The following is a 12,998-nucleotide window of genomic DNA, read 5'->3' on the forward strand; positions in this document are numbered from 1 at the left end:
CTTTGGTCGCCTTTTTTCTTTATCAGAACCTAAGCTGAAGGTGCTCCGGGAGTGGCTTAATGAGAATCTGGAGAAGGGTTTTATCAGACACTCAACCTCTCCTGCTGGGGTAGCCTTGTTCTTCGTGGAGAAAAAGGACTCAACCCTGCGCCCGTGTATCGACTACAGAGATTTAAACAGGATCACAATTAAAAATTGCTATCCACTTCCACTGATTCCAGAAATGCTCGAGAGACTCCGCTCCGCCAAGCTCTTTACCAAATTAGATTTACGGGGGGCATACAACCTTGTCCGCATTCGTCCTGGAGATGAATGGAAAACTGCTTTCAGAACCAGATATGGACATTTTGAGTCTTTGGTCATGCCCTTTGGACTGTGCAATGCTCCCGCAACCTTTCAGCATTTTATTAATGATGTTTTCCGAGATTTGCTGGATCAGTTTGTAATAGCCTATTTGGATGATATTCTAATTTTTTCTGATAATTTGGAAGAACACCACAAGCATGTCTGTATTGTCCTCAAGAGACTAAGGCAGAATCAACTTTACATAAAATTAGAGAAATGTGAGTTTGAACAAAGTCAGATCCAGTTCTTGGGTTACATAATTTCTTCTGAAGGGGTAAGCATAGATCCCGATAAGATCAAAGCAGTGGTGGATTGGCCTGTCCCTACGAATGTTAAGGAGATACAACGATTTGTTGGATTTGCCAACTTTTACAGGAGATTTATAAGGAATTTCTCCAAGGTAATAGCTCCAATTACACAGATGACAAAGAAAGGAATACCCTTTTTGTGGTCATCTGAGTCACAGGCTGCCGTTAGTAAACTAAAGACTCTCTTCACTACTGCACCAATACTGGTACATCCAGATCCTGAACTACCTTTCATCGTAGAAGTTGATGCTTCAGATTCTGCTGTGGGAGCTATTCTTTCTCAGCGAATTGGAGAAAAAATGCAGCTTCCTCCTTGTGCTTATTTCTCTCGACTGATGTCTCCAGCCGAGAAGAATTATGACATTGGAAACAAGGAGCTGCTGGCAATTAAGCAAGCATTTTCTGAGTGGAGGCATCTGCTGGAAGGGGCTAAGCACCCTGTAACCTTTCTCACGGATCACAAAAATTTAGAATTTATTCGTTCTGCCAAGAGGTTGTCATCTAGACAAGCACGTTGGACCCTATTCTTCTCGAGGTTCAATTTTGTTATCTCGTACCGCCCTGGGTCAAGGAATGGTAAGGCTGATGCCCTGTCATGGATGTTGTCTGGGCCTCTCCAGGAAAGCAACTCTGAATGTACAATCCTGCCTGAAAATAACTTTCTAGGGGCCATGAGTTCTAAGACCTTTCTTAATCTTCTCAAGAAGGGGTATGAGAATGACCCACTTCTTAATCATCCTCCTAAAGACTTTAACCTCAAGTACAGCAACGGTTTTTGGACTCAAGCTCATTGCCTCTATGTACCTGAATCAGTTCGAGTAGAAGCCCTCAGGTTGGTTCACGACTCTAAACTTGCTGGTCATTTTGGGGTTTCTAAGACAGAGGAACTTTTATCACGTTCCTTTTGGTGGCCTGGGTACAAGAAAGATGTCAAGAGTTATGTGGCTTCGTGTTGAACCTGTGCTCACAATAAGACACCCCGATCTTCTCCTCTGGGGTTACTTCAACCACTGCCTGTTCCATCAAGACCATGGGGGTCAATTTCGATGGACTTTGTGGTCGACCTTCCCCTTTCTAAAGGGATGACCACCATCCTAGTAGTTGTGGACCGTCTCACTAAAATGGCTCATTTTATTCCAGTTAAGGGGGTACCCTCTGCCAAACATACTGCAGAAGTAATGGTCCGGGAAGTTTTTAAACTACATGGAATTCCTGATGATGTGGTGTCTGACAGAGGAGTACAGTTTACCTCTAAATTTTGGAGAAGTTTTTGCTCAGCGTTGGGTGTAACAATTAATCTGTCCTCAGCTTTTCATCCACAGTGTAATGGTCAGACCGAGAGGACCAATCAAACTTTGGAGCAATACCTTCGATGTTTTGTGAGTTATCTTCAGGATGATTGGGTGGACTACCTTCCTACGGCAGAGTTTGCTTATAATAACTCTAAACATAGCTCCACTTCCCAAAGCCCCTTATTCCTAAACACTAGGTATCATCCAGTTTTTATTCCAGGTCTACCTATTTCAACTCCAATTCCTGCTGTTGCAGAGAGATTAACTTCATTACAGGAGATCCAGGAGAAATTGACGGATACATTGAAGGAGGCTCAGGAATATTACAAGAAAGCTGCTGACAGACATCGGAGATCAATCCCCACCTTTCAAGTAGGTGACAAAGTTTGGTTATCTACTAAAAATTTGAAGGTTCAGGTTCCATGTGCTAAGTTGGGTCAAAAGTTTGTGGGACCTTTTGAGATTTCTGCTCAAATCAACCCGGTCACTTTTCGCCTAAAACTTCCCAACAATATGAGGATTCACCCTGTTTTTCATGTATCACTACTTAAAACATTTCATGAAAATACTTTTTCTGGCAGAATTCATCCTCCTCCTCCACCTGTTGAAGTACAGGGTGAAGAAGAATTTGTGGTGAAAAAAATTCTTGACTCCAGGATCTTTCGGAAAAAATTACAATATCTGGTTCAATGGGAAGGATATGGGCCAGAAGAAAACTCTTGGGAGCCGGATGAGAATGTCCATGCCCCTAGATTAACAAAGGAATTCCACCAGAGGTTTCCTCACAAACCTGGCCCTAAGACATCCAGGGGATGTCCTGGGAGGACGGGAGTACTGTTAGGATCTGGACTTGAACCTGGGACCTCTGCTGTGTGTGGCGGTGCCTCTACTTGCTGAGCCACCTGAAGTGCTGGACAGTTCCTTAGACTATTCTGTCACGAACTATGGATCCGACCGCTCCGGATCCCACAGCTGTGACGTAGTGGTCTGTGACGGAGTCTGCGCGCACACAGAGACCTCACATGACCGGGGTATTACCATTCGGCTAACACCCCCCACTACACTTCGGTAACTGCCACCACGTGGGTTCCCGGTCCACGAGCCGACTATCCGGGTCATTCACTATCACACAGATCAGTGGATGAACCGGATATCACTTACTGACCAACCGCAGTCAATCACCCCCAGCTACAATTCCTAATGCAATTTAACTAACTACCTGGTAACGTCTCTTCAAAGGCAAGGTACGTTGTTCAGCAGCTTAGAATATGGAAGACTTGGCCATTTAGATTTTATAATCTTTAATAAGCGGTAAAAAGCAGTGCATTCAAGTCTAATGAAAATGACTATAAAACTACAGAATAATAATAACAATATAAACAATCACGACAGTTCAAATGAAAGGGAAAAAGATGAAAGAATACTTAGTTTCTCTGGAGGGTTTCAGATGGTCGTTTATATGTCCTTTTTGAATCCTTGCAAACCCCTTTTCAGTATGTATCAGGGGAGACCCTCAAAGTTCTGATACAGGGATATGCCGTCAATGTCCAATTAAGTGTCTGGTGATGTTCCATGGGTCTCTCTCCTCTGTCCTTGTGCATGGATTTTTATGAACTCTCCCATGGGCAGGAGACTTACTCCTGTCAGCCAATGGCAGCAGAGGGACTGTGAAGCTTAGGGATTGGCCCCCAAGTGTTTTATGACCCCATCAAAGTTCAGTTCCTACAATGAGGATTATACTTAAGCTCATATCTCCTTGATACATCGGCATATTTTTATACAGAATACATATTTGCGATCCTTATTTATTTACCTACAGAATGAGACCACACACAGTAATGCTGGGACCTGTAGTTCTTCTACCACCCATAGGTCAGCTACGGAATCACATCCTCTAGTCATATTTGATACCCAATTAACCACAATACTCTATAGAGCCTGGATCTGGTGTCAGAAAGGGCATAAGTTGATTCATAAATGAAATATGAAAGTGGACTGGTTTTATGCCCAGAGCTAATTAAGGGCTATTAGCTCTCCTCAAACCAGACCTGGAAATTAATGACGTCACGCTCCAGCCAGGCTTGACAGCGAGCTGATCTTATCTTACAGGACAGGATGAGCTGGGCCTGGTATAGCCTTTATGACCTTTTTTATAGCCGGCCTCACAGAGTAGTGGTAATAAAAGTGTCCATCTATATCATAGGTGACCCAGGCTTCGGGAAGATGAGAGTTCACAGTTTTTTTTACATATGCCAGAAGCATATAAGATGGCTACCCAGAGGAATTATGTATGTATGCCGGCACATATTCCTTGAATGATCTTGTCTTGAATCTTGTTTGCCTTGAACCTTGAACCCCTTTCTCCTCCCATGAACTTCCTGATTTAAGCCATGTCTCTGCACTTCCTGGTTGCCAGATTATTGTGCCTTTACCAGCCAATATCTTGCTCTTGTCTATACTGCTGCCGACCGTATCTCTGCTACCATCCGTTACTGACATTTGGCTTGTTCCTCGACTACGCTCCTGCTTAATCCCAACCTGCACTATTTGTTACCGACTTTGGCTTGTTATTCAACCACGCTTCTGCTTGATCCCTGTCTGCTATATCTGCTACTGGACCTCGGCTTGCTCACCTCCTGCTGGGGCTATCCTGAGGACCGCGACCTGGTACTAACACGCAGCAAAGTCCATCTCCACCATCAGGAGCTCTGGCGAATACCGGTTAGTACTTAGACCCCGCACCTCAGGTGAACCCGTGTCATCAGCCAGGGTGACCAGTGTGAATATCTGCTCCGCTGCTATAGCTACTGGCCTCCGAGCCTGACTCCAGACCGTGACAACATGTACATGCTGGGCTCATCAGAGATGACCCATTTCTTCATCGTGCATATACTGGTATGTCTTTTTCTGGATTTAACAAATTGCCTCTGTTCAGACAACCATTATGACAACTGTTTTAAACAGAATTCAATTGTTTCTATATTTAAATGTTATTAAAAGGTTAAAGGATAAGGAAATTAATAGGCCACGGCTTACACTAGATTAGGACTACCTGCCATAAAATAATATAAATATATTCATTTTCATGTTCATTTTGTTGTACATAAGATAGTCATTAAAGTCTTATTCCCATCTTGCATCTTGTCAAGTCGTAGCATATGGCTAAGATTATTATTATTTATTATTAAAGTGCCATTTATTCCATGGCGCTGTACATATGAAAAGAGGTATACATACATAATACAAAACAACTGCAATAAGCATGAACAAGACGAGTCACAAGCTGATACAAAAGGAGAGAGGGCCCTGGCCGTTAGGGCTTACAATCTACAAGGGATGGTAGAACGATGCAGTAGGTGAGGGTAAAGCTGCTCCACAGTATAGTGGCAACACTGTTACTGTAGGTTGTAGGCTTGTCTGAAGAGCTGGGTTTTCAGGTTTCTTTTAAAGGTTTTCACTGTAGGTAAGAGTCTGATGTGTTGGGGTAGAGAGTTCCAGAGTAAGGGGCAGGCACAGGAGGAATCTTGGAGGCGATTATGGGAAGAGGTGATAAGAGGACAGTAGAGAAGGGGGTCTTGTGAGGATCGGAGATTACATATGGGGATGTATGGGGAAAGTAGCTCAGATATATGGAGGGCACAGATTGTGGATGGCCTTATATGTACAGTAGTTGTTAATATTTTAAACTGAATTCGCTGGGAAATAGGGAGCCAGTAAAGGGATTGGCAGAAGAGTAACAGGGGAGAGGTGGATTAGTCAGGCAGCAGAGTTGAGGATAGATTGGTGGGGTGCAAGAGTGCTAGATCGAAGGTCACAGAGGAGGATGTTAAGATATTACAGTAGTCTGAGCAAGAGATATTTTTGAATTGGAGGCGGCAGGTGGTGGAAAGGGCTTGGATGCGTGGTTTAAAGGACAGGCAGAATCATATCCGGACATATATATATATATATATATATATATGGGATATCTGATCATTTGATGATTAGTAAGGGTCCAACCCCTGGGACCCCCACAATCCTGACATTTTAGCACAATAGTACTGGAGCTCCACTGGACCATGGAAATCAAGTGAGTGTGTGGACATAAGGTGCAGGATCACAACCAGATGTTGAATATCATGAAGGTTATTGGAAGACAATGCGTTTCGGGGTTCTACGGACCCCTTTATCAAGTCTGTGAGGCTGCAGAGGAAGGGACCAGAAGCACGGCTGTTCGCTGTCGGCGCGTGGGGCGTCTGCTTCACTATGCGCATAGTGAAGCAGACGCCCCACAATCCTCTCCTCAAGTATGGTTTCCATTAATTTCCCCACTATTGATGTCAGGCTTACTGGCCTATAGTTGCCCGATTCCTCCTTACTACCTTTCTTGTGAATGGGCACAACATTTGCTAATTTCCAATCTTCTGGGACGACTCCTGTTACCAGTGATTGGTTAAATAAATCTGTTAATGGTTTTGCTAGTTCACCGCTGAGCTCTTTTAATAGCTTTGTGTGTATCCCATCAGGCCCCTGTGACTTATTTGTATTAATTTTAGACAGTTGACTTAGAACCTCTTTCTCTGTAAAGACACATGCGTCAAAAGATTCATTAGTCTTCTTTCCTAACTGAGGTCCTTCTCCTTCATTTTCCTTTGTAAAAACTGAACATTTTAGCACAATAGTACTGGAGCTCCACTGGACCATGGAAATCAAGTGAGTGTGTGGAAATCAAGCTGAGGCAGTCAGCTAGTTCTTTATCTTCTTCCATATACCTTCCTTCTTTAGTTTTTTATTTGGTAATTCCTTGTTTTAGTTTCCTTTTTCATTTATGTATCTGAAGAATGTCTTATCGCCTTTTTTCCCTGACTGAGCTAATTTCTCTTCTGCCTGTGCTTTAGAAGCTCTTATAACTTGTTTGGCCTCTCTCTGCCTAATCTTATAAATTTGTCTGTCATCCTCATTTTTTTTATAATTCCTAAATGCTATCTTTTTGTTTTTAATGATTTTGGCCACTTCTGCTGAGTACCACAGTGGTCTCTTCCTTTTTTTGCTTTTGAATAGGCCTTGCTGCAGGTCCATGCACATTGAGTGGCTGGGGAGCTGCTGCGCAGGGACAAACAGTAAAGCGAGTGCAGCTCTAAATCAGCATTAAATCAGCATTATGGCCCTTTCATTCTCATTATTGATGGGAGCTGTAAGAAGCTACAAGGAATCATCGTGGATGCTAGGTACGTTACACGTACGTGTCAGGTTCCTGGCCTCGGTGGAGTAAGAGCAGTTTTTATGTGTCAGCAACAGCAACAGTTGCTGTTTGACACCTTGATACTTAGCATGGCTGTAATAGCTGATCCGGGACGGCTCTTACTGGGAGTAGTCAAAGTACTGGGTGGGTGACTACGTCCCACGTTCCAGGCCGGGTTTTGCCAGGCATAAAAACCAGCCAGCACTGCCAGGCGGAGAGTAATACCTCTGTCTGACAGTGGAGCTCAGGAGGTCTGTGTGCTGGGATCTTAGACCTGTGCTGGGCTGGAGAGCAGAGACAGGGGAACAAGCCACCTAAAGCCTGTATTTGAACTTTTAGAGGCAGAACTGCCACCAAGGTGACTTTTGTTTTATTAACTTGCCATTAGGTGTAAAGTAACACCAACACTGCAAAAGTGAAGTTTTGTTTTTGGCATCATATGTGGATAAACACGGAAGCTTGAATTACGAACTTTTATTTTGTCTTTGTACTGCGCCCGCTTATCCTAACTACCATAGCGAATCCCCACAGAGCCCAGAGGTCAGACCCCCTATCAAACAAAGTCATGGGATATCGTACCCATATGCTATAACTTTTCAAGATGGAATTACTGCTTTAAGTATCATGTGCAGTTTACCTGTAGACATGCTGGAGCTCTTCCCTGGGGCTTATTTACATCCACAGCAACCAGTTGCCAGCCACCACTAGCATCTTCATGGAACATCTTAAGAAGAAACAAAACTTTGCATTAATTCAGATGTAAATCAGATGTCCCACCATAATAACCTATCATCAATAAGTAATAAATGTTTGATTGTGAGGTTCCACCTATAGGACCTCCACGATCACAAGCCACACATGCATGCTGCCACTATATTCATTCTCTATCAGACTGATAGAGATGGCTGTTCTTATAATTGGTGGTGGTCTAAGCTGTAAGACTGCAAGCAATCAAACACTTCTCACCTATTTTGTTCTAAGTTGTTGATTGGACAATGCCTTTAGCGATGGGAACTTGGAAATGTTTCAAATTCAAGATTAATTTCATGCAACATATTACTTTCTACATTTTCAGGAGATACTAATGTCAGATATATAATACACTTTAGTAATTTAAATATACCATCACAAGAAGGTAGATACAATGCTGGACTATGGTTCCGAGGGCCCATCTTCCACCTACACAGAATGTGTGCACAACCACTTAAAGGGGTTATCCCATGAAAAAAATACAATATTTTTCAAACCAGCACCTGCAGCTGTATACTTTTGTAATTGCATGCAGTTAAAAATGTTGTATAGCCGCTGAGTTATAAAAAACAATAGATCTGTATAGTGCCATCTGCTGTTTTCTTATTTTTCCATAAACCTCAGTAACGTTGCTGACTTGGACACACATTTTCATTTCCATCATTGCAATTACATCAGTCGGCTCTTCTTTTAGAAGCTGTGACATTTACAGGGAGAGATCTACAGCAGAAAGTACACAATTGCTGAGAAAAGACATTCCCCCTGACTTGTGATAGGGAGATAGCTTCAGAAGAAAGGATATGCCCCTGAGCTGCAGAAGGAAGGGCATATTCCCTGAGCTGCCAGCTTGAAATTAGTCTAAGGCTACTTTCACACTAGCGGCATGGACCTCCGGCAGGCTGTTCCGTCAGGTGAACAGCCTGTCTGATTCGTCCTGCCGCTAGTGACCGTGTGCCTACGGACTGCCGCTCCATCCCCATTGACTATAATGGGGACGGGGGCGGAGTTTTGGCGAGGCACGGCAGCGCACGGCGAGAGGCTGCCGGAATAAATGTCGGATATGTTGTAGTTTTATTCCGGCAGCCTCTCGACATGCGCTGCCTGCCGTGCGCAGCCTGCTTGAGGTCCGTACCGCTAGTGTGAAAGTAGCCTTACAGAGCAACTGGAGCAAAAAATGGAGAGAGCTCTGGATCCATGTGAGGTACATAGTTGGTTCTACATTTGTTAGACAAAAATGATCATGATTTTTACATTAATCATGAGGTAACCACTTTAATTAATTACACTGTATAACACTTTGTTATAAGTGCACACCCAGGATATATTATCAATAAGATCTAATATGTTATTTGTGAATTAACCCATGAGAAATAGACCATAGTAGTAAGTAGTTTTCCCTTTGCTAGCTTTGGGTCCCATAATTTATTCATAATGATTCAGACCCTTTGGAATATCTTCTATTAAGCTGGCGGGCCAGACAAGCCCCAGTTTGTAAAACAGTGGAAGCAGGAATGTCCACTGTGAACAAAAGTGGAGCTTCAGCCTGGAGTGCTACTTTAAAATGTCAAAGAATTAAAGAGAAACTGTCACAATGAAAGTACAGTGAATCTGCAGGCAGCAGGGTAAACAGCAGGAGATGTTAAGCAGATTGATATATTGTTTTAGGAAAAGACTTAGTATAACTTGTATTTTATTCATTTAAATTCCTTCTCATTGTGTGTTTTGGAGTCATGGGGGGCAGTCCTATCAGTGAGTGGCGGCCCTCCCTGTCTGAGTGTACATCAGTTAATCACCGATAGGACCACCGACCTAACTCCTAACTAGAAATTAAGTAGAAATTTCGATGAATAAAATAGAAGTTTTACTGAAACTTTTCCCATAAACCTATACACAGTTTTTTGCCCCTATAAGACATACATAGGTTTTAGAGGAAAAAAATAAGAAACAAATATTTTTCATCAGACCTCACCTTAGAGCCCCAATAAGACCCCCAAAGTTAATTAGCCCTCATCTCAGAGCCACAATCAGAACTCCAATGTTAATCAAACCTCACTTCAGACCCCCAATGTTCATAAGACCTCCAATCAGATCTCTGATAACAGTCTCAATGTGAATAAGACCCCCAACCAGACCTCAGACCCCCAATGTGAATGACCCGCGAAGTAGACCTTAGATCACAGCCCAATGTAAATTACCCACAAGCAGATCTCAGATCAGATCCCCCAGGCTCAGTGCACACATTAAAAAACAATTAACATTTACCTAACCTCTCCTGCTCTGGACACCGCTGCCACTCCTCACATCCACACTCTTCAAGTTCAGGCTTCCACGCACTGTGCTGTGACCCAAAACATACAGCGTGAGGTCATAGAGTATGTCAACATCCTCATGCTGTGTACAGTAACAGCACAGCGAATGACTGAGGAAGTCCAGGAAGCAGTGAGTACAGAGCCCGGGGAGCACAGAATTCACTGCTTCCTAGTCCTCATGTACTAATGAGCGCTTCCATAATGGAGGCACTCATTAGTATTTGCCCCATAAGTGTCATGCCCCACTCTGACGATGTGCGGAGGTCGGCCAGGATAGCAGCACAAGTTTAGTGGTTGCTTTGGAGCTGTGCTGGATCCGCCTCTCATCAGGTGCACTGGGTGGGGTCATTAGTTTAAATAGCACACTGCCCAGTGCCCTGAGCGGATTATACTGTTCATTTGGTCTGGGAAGCTTGGAGGGAAGGTTGGCTGTCAGTTCCTGCTCTCAGAGATAAGTGTCATTTCTAGTTCGGTTGTTTGTGTCTTCTATTCCATCCAGGTTCTGTGCGAGCAGACTGCTCCTATCTCCCCACTTCACCATCTTAGGGAGTTCAGGGTTTTGTCAGCCCAGACTGGAGGACACAAGCACACCTACCTTCAAGGTCTGCTTGTGGGCTGAGCAGTGCAGGGAAAGAGGTCAGGGATAAGCTAGGAGGTGACCCTTCCCCTGTCTCTCGTCCAGAGCCTGGTTGGTGTGTTATCTTTTGTACAGAGTGCACGTCCGCCGTGACATTAAGATGCACTGGCATTTTCCTCCCACCTTGGGGGGAAGCGTCTTATAGGGTGCAAAATATGTTATCAGTCTCCTCAGCTCCTTCTCCTCTATAACCTGCTGCCTACAGATTGCACTGTATTTTCATGCTTCATAAAGTATGAATGAACTACTGGTTCAGGATTCATTCCGAATTTCTCAAAAAGTTCGGATTTATGCGAAGCGAGAGAAAGCACTCAGCATACTATTCTGTGTTTCTCAACAATATATATGCATTGTCTAAGGGGTACTCTTTTTCATTATGGCGAGCCCCTAGTATGTGGAGTATGTAGTGAGCAGTATTGTAGGCCAGGTGATGCCCCTCCAGATTTCTGGGAAAGATATTAAAATTAGCTTTACTAAGCCTATCTGATGTCAGCAGATGTTGGAAATGATAATTTGCATATATTTTCCCCAGAAATCAAGAGGAGCATTCTCTAGCCTAAAATGGTCATCACGTATATTAAATGGTCTCCATAATAGAAATCGAATCGATTTGTGTCCGAACCAAATAAAAAAAATATAAAAAAAACAGCAAACCAAATGTTGAAAGGGTTGCTCATCTCTAATATACAGTTTAACTGAGGGCAATAATCCAGAACAAGATGGCAGTTTGCATGAGCAGAGATGGAGCACAGTTGCCTCTGATTTGGTGAGTACATATAGTAGATGTTCTTAGGAAAAGCAGCATGAACTGATGGACAGAAAGCTAAATGATCTGAAAGGAAAGGCAAGTGACAGTGACAAGATTTAAATTAATGTAGGTTTGAATAAATAATCTGTGGGAGGATGAGCAATTTACAAGAAGCATTGAACTGATGCATATATGTAGTGAAACGTTGGAGGCAAAAGTGACAAGATAACAGTATTCACACGTACTCCGATTACACTGCTTATACTATAGGATGTCTGCTAGTAATATGCATTGATGCTTTGTTTTTGTTTTTTGTTTTTTTCAAAAATTTATTGGGAAAACTACAAAACATTTACAGTACAAATTTTTACAATGTCTCAATTCTTAGTGACCCGACTAATTATATATAGATATAAATATAATCAACTCATCCTTTCATTACATTTAGAAAACCCTCCCCTCCCTCCCCCCTAGTCTGTGGTGCGTCAAAGTAGGACCCTTATAAATGAAACAATTTGACCTCAGCTAGTCAATCCTCCAACCACCCCATATCCTATTCCACTGGTCCTCAACTTCCCTCCGTTTGTATATAATTTTCTCATAATTTTTTACCTTATCAGTTAAATTTATCCATGTATTTATGTCTGGAGTGGATCGGGCAAACCAGGTCCGACTAATCAAAACTCTAGCCAACATCAGTATTCTGCTCAGGAAGATCTTTTGATACTTGTGATTATTTAATTTGGAAAGATCATTAAGCACAAATACTTGTGGTTCAAAAGGAATTCGAATTTTTAGTTTATACATAATACAATTATTAATACTATTCCAGTAGTTTATAAGTTCTGGACAAGTCCATATCATATGGAGGAAGTCCGCTCCTGCAGTGTCACATTTGGGGCAGTTGGACGTGTCTCTTAATCCACATTTATTCATCCATAGGGGAGTAATATATAATCTATGGCAAATATAAAATTGTATTAGAACATGGTTGAAGTTCTGGGATAGTGAAACCAAATTCCCAAAAATATTCTCCCACCCTTCTATTTGTATTGATGCTTTGTAATATTGTATATCACACTGTATCATAATCTCTCAAGATATGGTTTAACTTTTATACTCTGATTATCATACATTCTCAAAAAAATGTATACAACAGGATGTAACAGGATGCCTATACAGTTGGATCCTGCAGACATTGACTTCTATTGTAAAACACCTGTAACATTTTTGATGGCATTTCATGACAGGACATAAAGTGCAGCCTGCTACATTTTTCTGTTGTGTCAAAAACAGCATCCATAGATCCATAGTTGCCAACTGTCCTGAATTTGGCGGGACTGTCTGTAATTTTCAGAGACAGTCCCGGCAAATTTGCAATATCCTGG

The 12,998-nt window shown here is 42.5% G+C and overlaps 1 protein-coding gene across 2 annotated transcripts in view; it reads right to left on the reverse strand.

Moving 5' to 3' along the window:
* NALCN (sodium leak channel, non-selective) overlaps nt 1-12,998 on the reverse strand; it is a 759,765-nt gene that overhangs the window by 457,998 nt on the left and 288,769 nt on the right. For both annotated transcript variants that reach the window (XM_044284936.1, XM_044284935.1), the window contains one exon: nt 7,804-7,890. In XM_044284936.1, coding sequence (XP_044140871.1) covers nt 7,804-7,890 — 87 coding nt within the window. The remainder of the gene's footprint in view (nt 1-7,803; nt 7,891-12,998) is intronic.

This window comes from Bufo gargarizans, chromosome 3, assembly GCF_014858855.1.
Source record: "Bufo gargarizans isolate SCDJY-AF-19 chromosome 3, ASM1485885v1, whole genome shotgun sequence".
Classification (NCBI taxonomy): Eukaryota; Metazoa; Chordata; class Amphibia; order Anura; family Bufonidae; genus Bufo; species Bufo gargarizans.